This window comes from Stegostoma tigrinum, chromosome 17 (genome assembly GCF_030684315.1).
Source record: "Stegostoma tigrinum isolate sSteTig4 chromosome 17, sSteTig4.hap1, whole genome shotgun sequence".
NCBI lineage: Eukaryota > Metazoa > Chordata > Chondrichthyes > Orectolobiformes > Stegostomatidae > Stegostoma > Stegostoma tigrinum.
In genome coordinates, this window is record NC_081370.1 from 26,293,503 (window position 1) to 26,315,092 (window position 21,590).

Genomic DNA, 21,590 nt, shown 5'->3' on the forward strand with positions numbered 1-21,590 from the left:
TGTTATTATTAATCAATATGTTTAGATGTGCTATGATACACCTGGAGTCAGTGCAACTTGCAACCAGACTCCTGGCTCAGTGGTAGGGACATTACCACTGGACCACAAGGGACCCAAACAGATTTATCTGTGAGTAATGATCACAGCAGGAATATGCTGCATGAAATTATCTTTATATATTTGTTTTTTTTGTGATGGAAGGGAATTGGAACATTGTGGGATGTTTTATGCTCTGTAACTAGGCACTCATTTTCATAAAGACAGAGATGATGTTAGGATGCAATTCCACTTCCGAACATCTCAGATGTCCTCGTTTTTCAAGGACTGCAACTTCCCCCGCCAATGGTCGAGAACACCCTCAACCGTGTCTCCCGCATTTCCCACAATTCATCCCTCACACCCCTCCCCGCAATAACGACCAAACAGAATCTTGCTTGTCCTCATGTGCCACCCCACCAACGCATCATCCTCCGACACTTCTGCCATCTGCAATCCGACCCTATTACCAAAGATGTTTTTCTGCATTCTGGAGGGACTATTCTCTCTGTGAATTCCTTGTTCAGTCCACACTCCCCTGCAGCCCCACCACACCTGGCATTTTTCCCTGCAACAGCAGGAAGTGCTACACCTCCCCCCTCACCCCGTCCCAGATCTCAAGAAGACCTTCCACATCAAGCAGATGTTCACCTGCACATCTGCTAATGTGGTATTCTGCATCCTGTTCCTCCTGTTCCTGTTGTGGCCTCCTCTACATGGGGGAAACCAAGCAGAGGCTTGGAGACCACTTTGCTGAACACCTATGCTCAGTTCACACTAAACAACTGCACCTCCCAGACATGAACCATTTCAATTGCCCCTCCCATTCCTTAGATAAACTTGGCCATCCTGGCCCTCCTGCAGTGCCGCAACGATGCCACCCGAAGGTTACAGGAACAGCACCTCATATTTTGCTTGGGAACGCTGCAGCCCAATGGTATCAATGTGGACTTCACAAGCTTCAAAATCTCGCCTCCCCCAACCGCATCCCAAAATCAGCCCAGCTTGTCCCCGCCTCCCTAACCTGTCCTTCCTCCCACCCATCCCTTCCTCCCATCTCAAGCCCCATCCCCATCTCCTATCCACTAGTCTCATCCTGCCCCCTTGACCTGTCGGTCCTCCCTGGACTGACCTATCCCCTCCCTACCTCCCCATCTACACTCACCTATACTGGCTCCACCCTTGCTTCTTTGACCTATCTGACTCCTGTCCACCTATCTTCTCCTTTATCCATCTTCTATCTGCCTCCCCCTCTCTCCCTATTTATTTCAGAATCCCCTTCCCCTCCCCCATTTCTGAAGGAGGGTCTAGGCCCGAAGGTCAGCTTTCCTGCTCCTCTGATGCTGCTTGGCCTGCTGTGTTCATCCAGGTCTACAACTTGTTATCTCAGATTCTCCAGCATCTGCAGTTCCTACTATCTCTCAGGCACTGAAATTGCAGTGCACCAGCTTATTTTAAGCAGGTTTTTTAGTGTGTTAATTCATTCTTGACAACCCAATCATCTGCAATTATACTGACCTGCCCCACCTCTCCTGCGGGCATATGCAATGTTCACAGGAAGCTGTCAGAATTCTTGCATCCTGAAACCGTTGGTGCCTCAGCTTTTAAAGCACCTGGACAACTCTGTGGGTGAATATTATGTGAAGACAGCTATTCTCTTTCATCCATATGGCGTCCCAACACAGTGGATACCTCAAATCAAAGCCACACAACTGTGAGGGCAACAATTGAGCATGCCATTGATCTGCTATAAATGAACTTTTGGTTCCTAACTAGCTCTGGAAAAGCGTGCACTATAAAGTTGCTGCTTCAAAGGGGAGGTAACCCATGGCATTCTAAATCTCTTTGACAGTGTTTCCCCCTTCAAGAAAACAAGAGAATATGGAAGAGACTGCAGATCAGGCGGCTGTGCAGTGAAACATTTAACAACATGTATTCTGGGGAAACACACAGAATAGCCATGTGGGTACATTCCGAGCCAGTCCTAGACACATAAGTGCGCATTTCAATTATCTCCCCGACACCCCCTTTTTCTTGATTGTCCTGCACCATTTTAATTGACCTATCATGACAAAGCACCAAAACATATATTAGTTTTTGCTGTGATGTAAGCCTTCTAACAGCCCAGCAGTATACAAATGAGCACCCAAACCTTAGCTGAAGAAAGCCATGAGCTTCACTTTCACAGTTTGTTCCAAATCTATTCTTCTGTGCAATAAACTATTACCCTATGATAACCAAGTGCAGCCAGGTGTTTTTGTTTGCAGTTGTACCTACACTGTTTTACCCCAGGACATGTAGCTGAGACAGAGGTAGGCTGCTTGCCTTTCTGCTGCAGTCCTTTAGGTGAGTGTAGCATTAGTCCTTTCATTCATCCTTCATCTAGGGGATCTATGCTCGTCGATACCCACATGTGTGCTGTAGGTACTGTATGTCATCATGTTCGATGGGGGTTCCCATGAAGCTAATCACTTTCTGTGGCCTACACACCATCTCAGCCTCAGGGTCAGGGTTCCCCAGATACATCTTCAAGCTCTAAATCCTCCTCCTCCTTCAGCATTAATATCACCAGCAGTGGAAGCCTCCCTCCTTTGAATTGTGATCATCCTTCTCCTGAAAAAAATAACCATACAAGGTACCACCATGTGGTTTGCAACAGTTTCCGGATCCAGTTTTGAGCCATTGGGAGGCTTGCTGCTTGGGACTATCTGCTATTGGGAAAGCAGCAATCCATATGGATTAATCAGGGATTTTTGTTGTGAGGCAATTGTTGGTCTTTCTGTGAACACTAGCATCCAGATGTGCCTGACACCAAGGTCTTCAACTTCATCTTGCATTACATTGGCACCTTTTGTTGCATAACATATTTTTTGATATAAGGAGATCCAGTCACCTTACCCAGCAAGTCAGCAAATTACTTTCAGCACTGCGGCCACTCCAGGTTCTTAGTCCATGCCTTCTGGTGCTTTGCCAGTCTTTTCCTTCCATTGGATCACCAAAAACACCTGGCTCCTGCCTAAAGCCATAGCAGATAGAGAAGGATATCTGAAGAGGCCCTGCTCAACCTTAGCATGAGCCTTGTTTCAATTTCCTTCCAGATGCCTTTAACCCAAGTGGAGCCATCCCTCTCCTCCTGTCTTTGGTTTATCAGGGAATCTGTCATTGAGAAATTGTCTTCATTGTCCAGTGGGTGGCTCAGTGGTTAGCATAGCTGCCTCACAGCACCAGGAACCCGGGTTCAATTCCACCCTTGTGTGACTGTCAGTGTGGAGTTTGCACATTTTCCCTGTGTCTGCATGGGTTTTTCTGGGTGCTTTGGTTTCCTCCCACAGATCAGAGATGTGCAGGTTAAGTGGTTTGGCCTTGCTAAATTGCCCATAATGTTCAGGGATGTGTCGATTAGGTGGGTTATAGGGGATTGGGTCTGGGTGGAATGCTCTGAGGGTTGGTGTGGAGTTGTTGGGCCAAAGGGCCTGTTTCCACATGGTAGGGATTCTATGATATCTCTTCCAACTTGAGAACATTCAGCCCATCAACATTGTTACTGACTTGAGAAGCTTTGAAATTTTGTTCAATCACCATTATTCATGAAAATGCATGTTATTTTAGGACTGCAAAAATGTTTGCAATGGAGGTATAACAGTAGACAATCTATGAAAATGTTCCACTCAAACAAGAATCTGTGCAGACTTGATGACCGTTTTGCCAAACACCTATACGCTGTCTGGAAAGATGACCCCAAACTTCCAGTATCTTGCAACTTCAACACACCACATTTGTTCCCATGCCAACACTTCTGCCGCCGGCTACTGCAGTAGTCCAGTGAGACTGCACCTCAACTTCCACTCGGTACCTTACAGCCTTCAGGTCTCAACATCGAGTTTAACACTCTCCTCCATGTTGTTTACTCCTCCCCCTCCCCGCCGCCCACACACACGCATACACAGCTAGATTGCTGTCTTGTACAGTGATAATGGGAATTCCAGATGCTGGAGAATCCGAGATAACAAAGTGTGGAACTGGGTGAACACATCAGGCCAAGCAGCATCATTGCTCCCAACACAGACAACGCATTTTCAACAATTTGCATTTCTAGCTTGGTCCTAACTAAGCTTTTATCTCTCCCTGAGCTTATCATCAGGAGTTTTTTTTTATTTGCCTATCCCATTTGTCTCTCTCTCTCTTTCTGAACTCCTTTTCTGTATATTTAATTCACTACCAGCCCGGCAATCACCCTGTCATCACCATTAATAAAGTCAACTCTGTTTCTCTGTCTACGGCTGCTGCCAAATCTGCTGAGTTTCTCTAGCGTTCTCGGTTTTTGTCTCACATGTCCAGCGTCCACCTTTATTTTTAAATAAGAATCTATGTTGCCTTTGATAATCCAAAAATGTAAATTCAACACTTTTGGGATACGTTGAGTAGATTTAATGATAGCTGGACCACAGAACTAAAACTCCATTCAAATAATGGAATTCCCTAGAATTGATGTGATCCTGGTTCTTGGCTGCTAAATGTGCTGTTTCTGCGAGGATAGGACATCTGCATACGCAATTAACTCAAAATTAGACTTGCATGGCACCATTCTATTTGGGCTATTCTCTAATATTGAGTAATGACCCTCAAGACTAACAATAGTTATCTATACAACAGCCATTTCAATTAATTTTTACTTACGTTCTGTCAGTGATTGCTGGCTCCCAATGCAAGTAATTCATGCAGCCAACATCAACATCGAAGAGAAGTTACGCATTCGCTGGCTGGGGAGATTTTTTTTTAACTGCATTTGCCAAACCAACATTCTTAACAACTGGTAAAGTTGTTCTGGTGTTGCTGCCAGCAGCAAGAGATTTGTGCATGAGAACCAATGGTGCGATAGCAATATAAAAAGTGGCTTGAAATTTCCACCCAAGAAACAGTCATAAAATATCTGAGAAGTCGTAGAATTTCACAGCAAGGAATGAGACCATTTGGTCCGTCCAACAAGTAGCTATCCAGCCTAATTCTACATTCGGTCGGTCCAGATACTTCAAGAGAATATCAAAATGGTTTGTAAATGTTCCTAGTGTTTCTTTCAGATTGTGACTTCGAGGTCATTTGGGTGTCCCCCAAAGCATTGCTGATAGTTTGTTGATAGCATTGCTGGTGGCAGGCCCCTTGTTGTAGGGGACAAACGTGCAAAATGGTTATGGTAATTTCTGGATCTATATTTGAAAGGAAGGTGAATGTTGTTGAAACAGTCTTGTGTAACAGTATTCTTGTGTCGGTCTTAGTTGGGACTCGATCTTTTATTTTGAAGTCGGGTAAAGTTTAGACATATTTGCCTGAGGAATTTCAAATTGAAAAGTGCTAACGTTGTATTATTCTGTCCAGTTTTCTCAAATCTACCAGGAGCTCTGATTTGTGAATAAATCTTACTGGTGTGTATTAGCACAGACATCGCATATCAACTTCCCTGTGTACTTTTAGCAAATTAAGAAGCTTCTCTAAAATAAAATTATAACATTTTAAACAATCCGTATTTACGATTTCCGAATTTGGCCACACTTTGCTTAAGTTGAGGGTTTAGATGAATGTGTTCATCCATGTCTGTGTCGAGAACACCAGACAAGAAAATGTCCTTAACCCGGTGGGTTTGGAAAGCAAAGGTAAAAACAAAATTCGGTCTAGTTTTCTACCTTTGGAGAAAATACACCTGAGGTAGCCTAGAGCTGGGGGAATATTTGATTTTGTCTTTAACTGTATTGACGCCAAGTAATTTTACATAGATGTTCAAATTTCAATGACGGAAATGTTACTTCGCCGATTTCCTAAAGCGTTGGTTTGCAAATATCCCAAGCATATAATTGCTGTAACATTCACTTCTCTCCCCTGTTTTAGTTATTTCCTGGAATGGGTTTGCTTATTATATGCTTTTCACGCTTTGAAAGAAATGCCCCTCAGTTGGAGACTTGTAGGAAAAGCATTCGTCAAAATGCAGTAATACCCTGACACAAGGGAAGAGCAGTTTATGACCCTTGCTCCTGCCCAGGAGGGGTTTCAAATGATTTTTTCCACTCTCAGCTGTCCTGAAAAATTCACACTCTTTGCAAACTCTAGGTGGCAGAATAGCTCCATCGATGACCTAAATAGTTCCGAGGACCATTAATCAATCGGATACTCAATGATGCTTAGAAGTACCTAAAAATGCAGTTAGTATCAGAATTATCTATCTGTATTGAATTGTCACAGTTGAATTGTCACAGCGATTCTTGATGTTAACAGTCTTTATGGGGGGAAATTTCATATAATTCTACTATGGGTTTACACTTTAATATGAGAAACCAAAATTACAGTACGGATTTTAACAGCACGTGGAACCAAATGTTGGATCAGCGCTAGAAAAGTTATTTTCTAATCAACCTGTTCAGAGATGACGTTATACATTCCTGGACAACGTGGGACTTGAACCAGAGCCTCCTGACTCAGAGCTTGGACAATACCGCTCCACCACAAGAAGCTTTTAAGCAGTTGTAGAAACTTGCCCGGTATGAAAGGATCTAATGTAAACAGGGCGTTATGAACTTGCAACATGAATCATCCCTGTAAATTTTTATCCTCCCCGACGTTTTATGGCAGGTTAAACCATCTATAACTGCGGGGCCAAATGCAAAACAATATCCCTGAGTGATTTTATGACGAACGCGGTCAGTGTGCTGAGGGTAATATGCTTTTGCATAGATTATAATCTCACTTTGGTATCAGAACTAAGGACCAATTAACCCGATTCTTGCTTCTTGTAGTTTCTGGGTTTTAAATCAGGTGGCGCTGCTGGCTTTGACAGTAAAACACACCCGACATGGTTCTTTGGTGTCTGCGTTTGCTCCGAGCACGGAGCATCAACAAGTCAGACACTGCCCTATCGCCTTCAACCAGAACCAGTTGCGTAAACCACCCTGGATGAAATGCAACTGTTCACTGTTAATGTATTCTCCCTTTCCTAAACAACTGAAGGCAAATCCCTACGTGATCTGACTGGCTGCTGTAGGGTGTGCTCAGATTGTCGAGTTCAATCTAAATATTGACGCAAAAACCAATCCCAAACTGAGCTGTGATGCTCGCTGAATTGCTTCTTTGTTACCAAGCGGGCATCCAATAACCACAGGCATCGGAATGTAGGCAAATGTTTATTGTCTTTATTCATTATGACAAAATAGATTGTACAACATATACAGTCATTGCAAGTCTGGAATGTACAAAAGGAGTCAGGTAACTAGTGAGCATTTTTATCTCCATAATAATGGACACATGATTCTAAATTCGCTGAGACTACAATGCCCTTTATATATTTATATCACGTAGAAAAATAATTCTATGTCCAGATGTACAGTTACAGGAAAATGTTAAATAGTTTAAACAATTTTATATACAATGTCTTTCATACATTAAAACGTCGATTGCACTTTCTACAATAGAAATTGCCTTCAAGTATGATGCAATCCTTTTATACTAGCAGGATTTTAGACTCCCTGTAATCCAAACACAGAAAAACAACATCGTTCAAATCTAGTCCACAGATAATGAGCTGGAATTTGGCTCCAGATTGGGTATGAGCCTTTAATTCCAAGGCATTCGCTGAGAGATGGCGCCCTTTCCTTCATTCAGTTCGTTCTGAAACTCCAAAAAACAATTTCTGGCAAGGTTTTTTTTTACCGGTTCTGACCTCTGCTGTGCTTTGAAAAGTTTGCCAAGTATTCGTACGTCCATCAGAAGTCATGAATATTCTAGCCCAGGGTGGTGGGGCCGGAGTGACAGTCCTGAATACTGTGTTGTGCTTGTCACTGCAAAGCCCATCATGTCCTGTGAATACTCCCGTGTTCCCGAGGCAACGTGAGCGCTATTTTCGAGCGCACCGATCGCCGTTTCCTGCCGTAGCTGTTGGGGCTCCACGTGCTCCACCGAGCCATGTTGTCTTTCTCCGGGTTATTGAGGAGCTGGTTTAACCGGTGGCTTAGCTTCTGGACCTGGCACGTCCCAAGTTGGCAGCTTGGCCGGTTCAGGTGGAGCTGGGGGAAATGCGGCATGCCGTGCCGGTAGCGCTTGACGCGGATGTGTGCGTCTGAGCTGCTAAGAGTGAAAACACACACAAACACACACACGGTCAGTACAGACCCGAGAAACTGGCGCTCCGACCAACTGAGCTCAGTTGTACGGTGTCAACTGATTTGTTTTCCTTACAAACCCGGGTATAATATCAAACATAGGGAAACATCAGCCGGGGTTTTAAAGAAGTAACGTAGCGGGAACAGTTTATAAACCCAAAAATTCAGGTGGAATTTACTGGCAGCTTTGATGTACATGTTTTCACGAAGTACAGTTAGAGGCTTCTGGGACGGTTGGGAATCTCTCAAACAGCGAAAGGACACCGAGCCCTGAATCGCAATCGGTTCTCCCCTGTGTTTTCTGCTAGTTTCTCAGCGTGAAATCTTGTGCATTTCACATCAATGCAGCCCATTCATCTTATTTATCTAACAGCTCTGCAATTCCAGATTAGCTGGGGTCCCCCTGCTATTTCCAGTTTAGTTTTCAACTTCAAATCCATTCAATTCACAATTTATTGTGTTGTGAGGTTTGCCCGAGTAGCGCCTATGTGTGCAAAACCTTCTGGGACCGCTTATTTTTTCAAGTTAGTCGCTCGAAGGATTTGCCTTAATTACCTGGACTGAAGGTTTAAGTTTTCCTTAACGTCTCCTGTCCTCACGAACTCTTGCTGGCTGTTTCCTATCAAACCCTGGCTCTTCAGTTTGGAAGCTTTCAGATCCCTCTTTGCTCGGCTTAAAGCCCAAGCGTTCAACCTGCGAACCCAAATTCAAACGCCCGGTAAGGAAAGCACACAGCCACAAACTGCTGAAGCCCCTCGTTTAAAAAAGAAACAGTATAATCTTATGATATCACGATTCAGCGGGACAGCGATACAAAACCCCGGGGTGTGGTGGGGAGGAAGGAGATACAATGGTAAACTTGCCTTTTTTTAAATGCCGAAGCTACATCCAATTTGGCATCCGCATTGGCGTAGGCTGAATAGACAAAACAGCAGTACAGCAGAGCAACGTGAACCATCCTCATGGTGAAACCTGCTGAAAGAAAACAAAAACAGGCAGCATTAGGGCTTTCGCTTGTTTCCAAGCCCTGTTTGTATTCAGCCCGTGAGCACACTGCTGTTGATAGGCACTTCTCCAGTTCTGGTGATGTGTCAGCAACGCGCTCGCGGTCAGTATTTCCCAGTTTACGGGGGTCAAAAATCTCCGCTCAGCACATGTCACTGCCAGGTTCGTTTTGGTCATGTCTCTTACGAACAATGATGCTTAGATAAAGATCATCAACAAACAGCGGGTTCTGAGGTATTCAAGTACAGCAACATGCTTCGAGACACAAGCGAGTACAACCTGCTAAGAAGTATATAGTGTTCTGATTACTGCTATCTTTCGCATCATCTCGTTAACATTACAAAATACTGGCAGCTACCAAGGAAAATGGGTGAGGTGCAACGAATCAGAAAGTTGTTTAAGTTAGCCAAAGGTAGAACATTCCAGACTTACCTCCAAAGCCTACTTGATGAGATTTTCCAAAAGTCTTCAATCCTGTAATTCTGTGGTGTATCCTTATAAAGATTTTCGCGCAGAGATCGACATGAAACTGTTATTCTCGATTCGCATTGACTGAGTCCAGAGCCGGAGTCTCTCTTTATAGAATTGCACACGGGGCGGGGATTCAATTGATGGACGGCTCGCAGACAAGACGTGACAATACCAGAGCACATCCTGCAGACCGAATGCACACATCATTTATGGGTATGATAAATAGAATCAACTGGCAATTAATTTCTAGCCTATAAATTCACCAAATGTAGTTAAACACTCAAAAGTTAACTCGTGATATTTTTAAACTAAACGTTAAACGTTGCTTATACGAAGATATTTAATAGGATTACCATTTACTACGACAAACATTTATACTTCCCAAACTGTTTGCATCTTAATTATACTATAATCTATGGATTTAAAAATATCCTACATGATAATTCTGATTTTACAGTTGAAGAGGTAGCACGAACGATGTTAATGCCTCCATGTAATTTCATCAGAAACAATTAGTTTGATATATGTGTAGATGGTGGATAATTTAATTAATCAGATTTTTTTCTGTTGCAATGATTGTACCTTTTGTCAACGCACATGGCATGAATTGTGTGGCTGGCAGCATATGCTCCAAATGATTAATGCTTCAACTCGTCTGCTTCCTCAGAGACTCAGTTCGCAATGCCTCTGATATCTCCAGTCATCATACATTACTCAATCATTGGAATGTGAACCGGAGTAATTGTCACGTACACGCTTCATCGTTTTAGACTAAACGTTTTCCATTCTGTGGTCACACGCCACCGTTGAGGCATTGCATTTAAAAAAGACTTATTCCGACTCTACCAAAATTCAATAGAACCGTTCTCGGAAATATATGGTCAACATTCATTCCGAAATGACTCCTGTTAACGTTACAACCACTTGCTGTTTTTAGAATGGCTCCCTGACCATGGTCTAACATCGTCACAGGTTCTTGTTGATCTGCCTAGTATTACCCTTCACCTTCTAATAGCCTGTCGTTAGAAACAAAGAAACGTGACTGCACACGAATAGGCCATTCAGCCCATCATGTCTAAATAAAACTAGCCTCGGATTATAATCCCACTGTTCAGCCCCTGGTCTGTAGCCTTGTGCTTCAGGTGCAGATCCAGATTTCTTTTAGATGAGTTGAGGGTTTCCACCTCAGCCACCAAACTGGGAAATTAATTCTTGACACCGTCCTTCCTCTTTGTGAAAATGTTTTCCCTTATGTCACCTGTAATCCTTCTACCAAACACCTTAAATCTGCGCCTCCTGATAGTTGGCCAGTTTACTCGGAGAACTCCACTCTGCACTCTGTCTTTAGGACCAGACGTGGCAGTGATCAATGGCTCAGTTCTAGCTGATCAAACATGTATACAATTTCTGATCATTATTCAACAGATTAGTGAAGATTTCCTTTAATAAACTAGACCATCGGTTCACAGGAGTTTATTTATGGCATGTGGTATTGCAGATCAGAGTGATTCAATTGGACGTATTTCGAAGGTGATTCTTTCTCCAACCTATCGTAGGTGACAGATTTAACGTGAGGGAAGCCGTCGGGACCTATTGAACCACCTTTAGAGTTGGTCGTTCATACTTATAGTGAATAATATACAATCATGTCAGGATCTGGTTACTTACAAGAATGGAGTATTAATGCAAATATCAAATTAATTATTTAGCCGTGTAGATAATTTCACCGCGCAGCTAATATATAACACTCGCTGAGAGAGCAATTGAGTTGTCTCGAACAAAACATTTTGTGAGAAGGATTTGGCTGGCCACCACTCCACTCAGAACAAAGATATTTATCCCTCTGCAACATTCCTGAGATAGCAGTGTCGCTTGTTCCTTCCAAAATTGGCACTTCACCAAACTGCAGCCTTCTCGAAACCTCACTTCGCAACCCAAACTTGGAAATAGTCCGAATGGGAAGCGGGGTTCTGAGAGCATCATTGGCAGAGAGGAAGCAGCAATACCACTCAAATCTCAATTGTTCTTTTCGTTTAACATAGAGATAAATAAAACCGCTCCTGTAGATATCTTTAAACGATAATGTCCACACGTTCCTAAACAGATCGGTGACTGTATATCCAGTTTCTTGCCAGCATCTCTACACTTGATAAACACAATTGCTGAACGAGTCACACAGTTGACAAAATAACATGAATGTTCAATGTTTTCCTTCTCCCATTCATCCATTTCCGGCCAGCTATCCAGATACAATATATATCTCTAACGCGCTTTTCTGTGTTTTGTATTCCCGGCCCCCCGACACGAGACATGCGTGAGCGCCGTGAATTCATTTCATTTTCCTCTCACTCGTCAAGCACCGAGGTTTTTCACAGGCGATCCTCCCACTAAGCACTTCATCACTACCTACAATACAACTTGAAACTTCCTTGTTTTTGCCAGTTTTCTTCTAATTTCATTGAATTGTCACACCATTCTATTCACTTTGCTGTTTCTATTTTTAATCAACCAGTTCCTGTGTTATGACACACCACTGGAACGCATAGGAATTGACTACCCTTTTGGCTCGAATGCAAGGATACCACCTATCTATCACAAGAGCCTTTACTCTAGTGTATTATTGGCAGGTGATTGGTCAATAATCATCGGGGAGTATTACATTGTTTAATTTAATGTTTTAATGGAAACCTCATTGGGCTTTGTAAGTTTTTTTAGCATTCTGCCAATTTATGGAATATAGGTGAGTATTTAAATATATAATTTGACCTTTTTCCATAAGAGAATCATATTTCTGTTTTATTTTTGTGTTGTATGACCATTAGGTTAAGGTTAAAATGTCTCAGTTAAATGGAGTGACTGGGTTTCCCAATCTTCTATCCTAGAGTCATGATAATCACCCATTAAACTCAGAGCAGCAGTCCTATTCATGCTTGTATTTCTTCTTGGCTGGCTTCTTCTTTTAGTTTGTGGGCCAGAGGATTTAGAAAAAGTTGGTTTCACAATTTTAAAAAAAACCCTAATTCATTTTATTAGCCAGTAATGTACATTAAGGAGTTTCAAACTTTTATTTATTGTAGAATTAATCACAATTTTGTGCTGTAGACTTTCAGCTCAGTTTTTTTTCAAGAAAGTACTGTATACATAACAATATATGGATATACTGTAGAATAGCACAAGGATTTGTTAGGCCTCCACAGAACAAGTGGCATTTTAAGCAAACAGAAAATGTTGCAGAAACTCAGCATGTTGAGCAGCATCTTTGGAGAGGAAAACAGTTAACATTTCACGTCTGATATGATTCTTTCGTTTCTTCTGTTTCTGTCTGCACAGATCTGCCAGACCTGCTGACTTTCTGCAGCATTTTCTGCATTTGTTTCAGACTTCCAGTATCCACAGCATTTTGATCTTATTTCAATGTCATTTTAATGTTTGGGAAATGTTTTGACATTTTCACAGAATGCAAAGCTGAAATTCCCCTTAAATTAAAACTCCCTATCAGAGAAAAAAACTTTCACTTTGTGTGTTAGTAAACTAGTCAGAGAACAAATGGAAATCACCACAAAGAGAACCAATTACAAAATGAAATACGAAACCTTTTGAATTATTTTGTTCCCCAATAAATAAACTCTTGCTTATAAAACTAATGTCAGTTGGCTTTCTTTCTGCTCTAGACTTGGAATTTCTACCGTTGAGCTATACATGAAATACTCCTTGAGTTGATATAATAGATTCAAGAACTGCATTTCCCACCCTGATTCTCTGTAGGATACTATCAAATATCTCAAAAACATCGGTCCCTTTTCAATGCCTGCCTCGTTCTCTGCCACACAATACAATTTATAAATTAACTGCATGTGAAATTTTTGAAATTTTTTGATAAACATCTTTGGGCTGTGAAAAGTAGAAAGAAGCTGCAATGCACTCAGAACCCACAGATTCAAAATCCTGAGAACCTTTTTGTTTCAAAATATGAAAACAATTAACATTTTTCACAAAAAAAAAGCCTAGTGACCTCAACTGAGGTGAAAACTAAGAGGCAGCCTTCAACAGATGAAAAATACTGCCCTGCAAAGACAATCAACTTTCAATCCACTTTAAATTTATATTGTATGCTATATATTGAATTCGCAGAAAACAGTTTCAAATTCTGAAAAATTCTCTGGCCACGCTTGTCTGAACTGTGCAACAGATGACAGTGGATAGAGAGACTGAGACCCCAAAAAGTGCAAAACCAGCTGTAGCACCAACAGAAGGTTTCAGGGACAGTAATCAGTTAGGAACATAAAATTGTTAGATAAAAAATGACCAAGGCTCATCTTCTACCATCCTGCTGGTCAAATCGATAAATGCTATGATACAATAATAATGATAATGAAATTGTTGACTAATCACTGCAATTAATTGGTTTACAGCAGACTCAGAAATGGCACAAAGAAAATCCCAAATGTGGAAAGATTTAGGAAATGCTGATTCAAGACATCTGTTACTTTCACACTTGCAAAATTTGCCATATATTGTATTTCAAATGACTCTCATGTTATAGCTCAAAATGTCAGTTTCTGAAATAAATCTGAGTGATTAGTATACAAACTTGAAAATAGTACTTTTACCAAGTATCAAATCATAAATTTGCTGGGAAAAATTAAGCAATTGAGATTAGAAGGGTTTGAGAAGTGGTTAAGGGACAGAAAGCAAAGAATGCTAATGAATGGTAATTTTTCAGGCTGGCAAGGAATATAGAGTGCTGTTCCCTAAACATGGGAATTACAAGTATTTTTTTTTGATATGTGTTAATGACCAGGAATTGGTTTCAAAGGCATCATACCATAGCTTCTACATGGCATAAAACACAGAAATGTTGTAAATGGATCATTTTCTTGTTAACAAGATGTAGTAAGTAGTAGGCCACAGATACCAGTGTTAGGCCCTCAACATTTCACAAATTATATCAATGACTTTCATGAGGGGTCCAGAGGTACGGTTGCTAAATTTGCTGATAACAAAAGATAGGTAGGAAAGTAAGTCATGAAAAGGGAATAAGTAGGGTACAAAGGGATATGTATATTATTTAAGCAAATATACAAAGATCTGGCAAATTAAGTATAATGCAAGAAGAAGTAAATTTGTTCATTTTGGCAGGAAGTATGAAGAAGGAGCACGTTACTTCAGTGGTGAGAGATTATAGAACTCCAAGACATGGAGGGATCTGTGTGTCCTAGCATATGAATCACACAAAGTGATAAGTAGCTGCAAGTAGAAAAGCTTACAGATTGCTATTGATTAGCAAATGGAATTGAATACAAAAGTAGGGAGGTAGTGCATCAGTTATAAAGTGCAGTGGTGAGATCACATCTGAGTACTATGTAATGTATTGGACACCTTCATTTTGGAAGGATGTAAATGTGTTGAAAGCAGTTCAGGGAAGGTTTACTGGACTAATACTTGTGGAATGGGTTGGTCATCTTTTGAGGAACATTTGGAGAGATTAGGCTCATATCTCCTGGAACTTGGGTCACTTCATTGAACCAGGATCTTGAGGAGTCTTGACAAGATAGATATGGAAGGAATGCTTCCTCTTCTGAGGGAATCTCGAACTAGAGATCACTGTCTAACGATTTAGGATCATCCATTTAAGACAGAAAAAAGGAAAATTTTTAACTCATCCAGAAGGCCATGAGCCACAAACATCGAATATAGTAGCATATCTCACTTTTTCCCATATACTTTGACCCATTTAGTCCTAAAAACTGTAACTGTATCTTTCTTGAAAGTTTTCAATGCTTTGGTCTGAACTGTTTCCTGTGTCAGAGAATTCCACATGTTCACCACTCTCTGTGTTAAGAAAATCCTCCTCATCTCTGTCCTAAAAGGCTTACCCCTTAACCTTAGACTCTGACCCTGGTTCTCGACTCCCCAGTCTTTGAAAAGATCCTTGCAACCTCATATACCCTATCTAGTCCCAGAATCATAGAATTTACACTACAGAAGGAGGCTATTCAGCCCATTGTGTCTGCACTGATTCCTAAAAGAGCTACCCAGCTTGACCCATTCTCCAGTCCTATCTCCGTAGATCTCGAAATTCATCACTTTCAATTATATACCCAACTCTCTTTTGAAACCTTCTATCGAATCTATCTCTATAACTCTCCCAGGCATTGCATTGCAAATCCTAACTGTCTGAGTAAATAAGTTTGTCCTCCTCTCACTCCTAACTCTCTTGCTAACAATCTCGAAATTGTGAGCCCTAGATATTGACATAGCAAACAGAGGAAACAGAATATGAGCTTTTACCCTGTTAAAATTATTCATAATCTTGAACACTTTGATAAGCTCACCACTTAATGTTCTCTGCTCCAAGAAGAAGCCAGTTTCTCTAATCTTGAATATCCCTAAATCCCAGTATCATGCTAGTAAATCCCCTTCGCACTCTGTCCAGAGCTTTAGCATCCTTCCTTAAAAAAGGTGTCTAGAACTCAACACAATACTGTAAATGTGGTCTGACCAACAATGTGTAGAGGTGTAGCATCACTTTGTTGCTTTTATACTCTATGCTTCTGTTCATAAACCCAAGGATTGTTTAAGCCTTCTTAACAACTATTTAAACTTGTTTGACCAGCTTCCCTCAGTTCCCTTGGGTATATCCCATCTGGCTTAGGGGACTTATCTATCCTGATGTTTTTCAAAATTTCTAGCACATCCTCCTTCCTAACATTAACCTGTTCGAGCGTAACTGCCTGTTTCATGCTGTCCTCACAAATATCAAAATCCCTCTCACAGGTGAATACTGAAGCAAAGTATTCATTAAGGACCTCGCCTACCTCCTCTGACTTCACACACAAGTTCCCTCCTCTATCCCTGATTGGCCTGACCCTCACTCTAACCATCCTCTTGTTCCTTGCATAAGTATAGAAAACCTTGGGGTTTTCCTTGATCCTACCCACAAAGGTTTTCTCGTACCCTCTTCTAGCTCTTCTAAGTCCATTCTTCAGTTCCTTCCTGGCTATCTCGTAGACCTCTAGAGCCCTGTCTGATCCTTGATTCCTAAACCTTACATAAGCTTCCTTCTTCCTGTTGACTAGGTGTTTAACATGCCCAGTCACCCAAGGTTCCTTAACCTTACAATTCTTTCCTTGCCTCAGTGAGACAAACCTATCCAGTACCTGTAGCAACTGCTCCCTTAATAACCTCCACATTTCTATTGTGCATTTTTCTGAGAATATCTGATCCCAGTTGGTGCTCTGTAGTTTTTGCCTAATAGCATTGTAGTTCCCTAATTAAATACTTGCCCAAACTGTCTGCTCCTATCCCTCTCCATGACTATAGCAAAGATTAGGGAGTTGTGATCACTATCACCAAAATGGTCTCCCACTGAGATATTTGACACCTGACCTGGTTTGTTGCCAAGCATCAAATCCAATATGGCCTCCCCTCGAGTCGGCCTATCTACATATTGAGTCAGAAATCCTTCCTAGACACAGCTGACAAAATCTGCTCCATCCAAACTATTTGCACTTAGGAGGTTCCAGTCTATATCAGGGAAGTTGAAGTCACCCATGACAACAGCCCTATTATTTCAAAATCCGTCTCCTAATCTGTTCCTCAGTGTCTCTGTGGCTTTTGCGGGGTTGATAGAAAACTCCCAATAAAGTCACTACTCCTTTCCTGTTTCTGTCTTCCACCCGTACTTACTCAGTGGAGAAACCCTCCTTCATGACTTCCCTTTCTGCAGCTATGATACCATCCCTTATTAGCAATGCCACTCCCCTAACTCTTTTACTTCCCTCCCTATTTCTTTTGAAACATCTGTACCCTGGAACATCCAACAACCATCCTTGCCCCTGTGTTATCCAAGTCTCCGCAATGGCCACAATACTGTAGTTCCAAGTACTGATCCATGCTCAAAGTTCATCACCTTTATTCCTGACACTTCTTGCATTAAAGTAGACATACCTCAATCCATCACACTGACTCTCACTTTGCCTATCAACTGCTTATCCTTTCTCATAGATCCTCTGCTTGCTGTATCTGTCTGTACACTAACTACCCCAATTCTTTGATCTGTAGCTCCAGTTCCCATCCACGTGCCAAACTCATTTAAAACCTCCCGAAGAGCTCTAGTAAACCTCCTGCCCAGTTCAGGTGCAACCTGTCCTTCCTGTACAGGTCCCACCTCCCCAAAAGATATTCCAATGATCCGCAAACCTGAAGCTCTCCGTCCTACGCCAGCTCTGTTGCCACATGTTCAGCTGCGCTCTCTCTCTGTTTCTAGCTCACTAGCCCATGGCACCGGTAGTAATCTTGAGATAACTACTCTACTCATCGTGGCTTTCAGATTCCATCCTAACTCCCTATAATAACTTTTCAGGTACTAATCCTGTTTCCTAGATCTACTCTAGGCTGCCAAAAGAATAAAGAAGACGTGTACCATGACTTCTGGCTGCTCTCTCTCCCCCTTAAGAATCCTGAAGACCTGATCTGAGACATCCCTGATCCTGGCACCCAGGAGGCAACATACCATCCAGGAGTCTTGCTCACTACCACAGAATCTGTTTCCATAACCTGTGAATCTCCTATCACTATCGCTCTCCTATTCTCCCCCCTTTCCTTCTGAGCCACAGAGCCTGGCTCAGTGCCAGAGACCTGGCCGCTCTGGCTTTCCTGTGATAGCTCCCTCCCCGACCCCAGCCAGCAGTATCAAAAATGGTGTACTTACTGTTGAGGGGATCCCTACACTGTCTGTCTATTCCCTTCCCCCCCGACAGTCACCCAGCGACTGTTTTCCTGTACCTTGGGTGTGACCACCTCCTTAAAAGTCCTCTTTATCACCCCCTCAGCCTCCTGAATGATCCAGAGTTCATCCAGCTCCAGCTCTAGTGCCCTAACCTGGTCGGTGTGGAGCTGGAGCTGGATGCACTTCTCACAGGTGAAATCAGAAGGGACACTAGTAGTGACCCTGACCATATCCTACAAGAGGAGCATGCAACTGCCTTAGCTTCCATTCCCTCTACTCTAGGCTGCCAAAAGAATAAAGAAGAAAAAACCTTACCTTACTGACCCTCTACACAGTCTTCATTTTTGGTTAGAGGAGGAGGATGGGTGGGAGACACGACATGTGTAGTGTTTCGGGTTTAGACAATGCCCAATTGTAAAAGTTCCCTTCTTGGCTCACACTCTCATCACTGCCGCCGCTTGAAGCAAGTAAGTTGCTGACACATGGGGTAAGTTTTTGTAAGGAAAACCGTACCTTCCCAACTGCCCCCTGGCGTGCGCGCTGGCCACTCCTGCCCTGAAAGCAATTAGCTGCCTCACAGTCCTTGTGGTAGTTCTGACACACTTGGGAGATTCTTGTGCCTATTGTACTTTTTTCATCATTATATAATATTTATTTGTATAAACATCAATTTATAAATGATTTAATTTGAATTCTGTGGCTGCCTGAGTTTTAAATAATCCAAAGAATAAGCATCATGATATTAGCATTTTATTCAATTTGTAAAAGCTTTGATCCAACATAAGTCTTGTTCCAAAAATAACTTTACTTGGAACAGTAATTATATGCTTATTATGTTTCATTTGAGTCATTTAAAGGTCCATGCTCCATCATAAATAATTTTTGTTGCAACCGTTTAGCAATGATATATATCTTCTGGAGAATGTTATAGAACATAGAAAACAGAACAATACAGTGCAGAACAGGCCCTTTGGCCCTTGATGTTGCGCCGACCTGTGATTTAATCTAAATCCCTCCACCTACACTATCCCATCATCATCCTTATGCTTATCCAAGGACTGTTTAAATGCCCCTAATGTGGCTGAGTTAACTACATTGGCAGGCAGGGCGTTCTACGCCCTTACCACGGTCTGAGTAAAGAACCTGCCTCTGACATCTGTCTTAAATCTATCACCCCTCAATTTGTAGCTATGCCCCCTTGTACAAACTGAAGTCATCATCCTCAGAAAAAGACTCTCACTGTCTGCACTATCTAATCCTCTGATCATCTTGTATGTGTCTATTAAATCCCCTCTTAGCCTCCTTCTCTCCAATGAGAACAGACCCAAATCCCTCAGCCTTTCTCCATAGGTCCTGTGCTCCAGACCAGGCAACATCCTGGTAAATCTCCTCTGCACCTTTTCCAATGCTTCTACATCCTTCCTGTAACAGGGTGACCAGAACTGCACGCAATATTCCAAATGAGGCCGCAATAGCGTTTTGTCCAGTTGCAGCATGACATCATGGCTCCGAAACTCAATCCCTCTGCCAATAAAACCTAACACACCGTAGGCCTTCTTAACAGCACTATCAACCTGGGTGGCAACTTTCAGGGATCTATGTACATGGACACCAAGATCCCTCTGCACATCCACACTACCAAGAATCTTTCCATTGGCCCAGTATTCTGCCTTCCTATTATTCCTCCCAAAGTGAATCACCTCACATTTATCTGCATTGAACTCCATTTGGCACCTTTCAGCCCAATTCTGCAGTTTATCCAAGTCTCCCTGCAACCTGCAACATTCTTCCACACTGTCCACCACTATACTATTGGGAACTGTTGGGTTTGTCCAGGCTTTCTAAAAAGAAGAATTAGGAATCTTCTAGGGAGATATTAAAATTTAATCTTAAAATAATTTAAATATATTTAGAAGGAATATAATTCCTATTTGAACTAAGGATATTCAATGCAATTAAAATTGTGATATTTGAAGATTACAGCTAATGTAATGCCTAATTCACATCTTGAAATACCAATATATTACAATGTGTACTTATCAAAGTGTCCTTTTAGATATAACAATTTATGTAGTCGCATAGAAAATAAGAGCAAAGTAGGCAATTCAGATCATTGAACCTGCTTCCACATTGGATATAACTAAAGCTGATCGTCTATGAGATACCACTGTCCTGTTCCCTCCCTACACCCCTCAATGCCTTTACCATTTAGATGTGGAGGTGCTGGTGTTGAACTGGGGTGGAAGAAGTCAGAAATCACATGACACCTGATTCTAGAACAGCACTTCTTGGACTATAACCTGGTGTTGTGTGATTTCTGACCTTTACCATCTAGAAATCGAAGTATTTCTTTCTTAAATATATTCAGTAACTTGGACCTTGCTACTTTTTGTGGTCATGAATTCCACAGGGTCACGACCTTTTGAGTGAAGGAATTTTTCCTCATCTCAGTACTAACTGGCACACATATGCATGCATACACAGACACGCACACAGACACACGCCCTGTCTCATTTGTCTAAATTCTGCTATGTATAGTTGTAGTCAATCAAATTGCTCCTTATATGGCAAACCAGCTATCCCGTGAATCAGTTTAATACACCTTCACTGTACTCGCTCTATGAAATTTCTTTCGTAAGGAGACCAAAAATGTGCACACTACTCTAGACATACTCATACCAAGGATGTGTACTGCAGTAGCAAGTCATCCTGTACTCCCCTATTACCTGAACATTGTTTACTCCCTATCCCCAAATTCCCACACATTGCTGACTCTCTTCTAACATTAGGCAGACTTACGAACCAGGGATGTAAGTGATAATGGGGCAGGGGAGCAGAGAGTATTGAGCTCCATCAGGAAATGTGGAGTGAAAGGGTAAATACTGTTGGGGCGCAGGAAGAGTGAGAGTTGTCACAGAGATATGGGCTGGGTAAGGAATGTTGAAGATGCAGTCAAGGTTGAGGATTTCCAGGTGTGCAGGGTGTTTGAGCATTGGTGGGGGTGTGGTGACTATTATCGGGCTATAGCGTTGGAGAGTGAGCAGTGCTGGGGTTGCTCTTGCTGCAGAACACAATGTGAAGTCTGACAAAAATATCAAACAACACTTTACAAATCTCTGCAGCCTCAGATCAACAATGCCTATAATGTAACTGAACTTGTCATACTGGGCAACCTTTCGCAACATTTTCAGGAGACTGGTCAGTGA

The 21,590-nt window shown here is 42.0% G+C and overlaps 1 protein-coding gene across 3 annotated transcripts; it reads right to left on the minus strand.

The window, feature by feature from the left end:
• Positions 1–7,199: 7,199 nt before the first annotated feature.
• On the minus strand, positions 7,200–9,743 carry LOC125459367 (pro-adrenomedullin-like). Of its 3 annotated transcripts, none has more exons than XM_048545762.2 (4): positions 9,615–9,743; positions 9,041–9,149; positions 8,733–8,870; positions 7,200–8,142 (listed from the first exon to the last, which is right to left on the minus strand). In XM_048545762.2, the coding sequence occupies exons 2-4, from the start codon at positions 9,139–9,141 to the stop codon at positions 7,869–7,871; spliced, it is 513 nt and encodes a 170-aa protein (XP_048401719.1). In that variant the 5' UTR covers positions 9,142–9,149; positions 9,615–9,743; the 3' UTR covers positions 7,200–7,868. The 3 variants fall into 3 exon arrangements, with proteins under 3 accessions (XP_048401719.1, XP_048401720.1, XP_048401718.1); XM_048545763.2 differs by having other exon boundaries at positions 7,200–8,139; positions 9,041–9,152; positions 9,615–9,742; XM_048545761.2 differs by having other exon boundaries at positions 9,041–9,152; positions 9,615–9,742.
• Positions 9,744–21,590: the final 11,847 nt, after the last annotated feature.

Coding starts and splice junctions, on each gene's coding strand:
- LOC125459367 (XM_048545762.2), bottom strand. CDS start 9,141: ATGAGGATGGTTCACGTTGCTCTGCTGTACTGCTGTTTTGTCTATTCA. Junction 8,871..9,040: donor GCTTCGGCATTTAAAAAAAG/GCAAGTTTACCA, acceptor TTGGGTTCGCAG/GTTGAACGCTTGGGCTTTAA. Junction 8,143..8,732: donor AACTTAAACCTTCAGTCCAG/GTAATTAAGGCA, acceptor TTTCACTCTTAG/CAGCTCAGACGCACACATCC.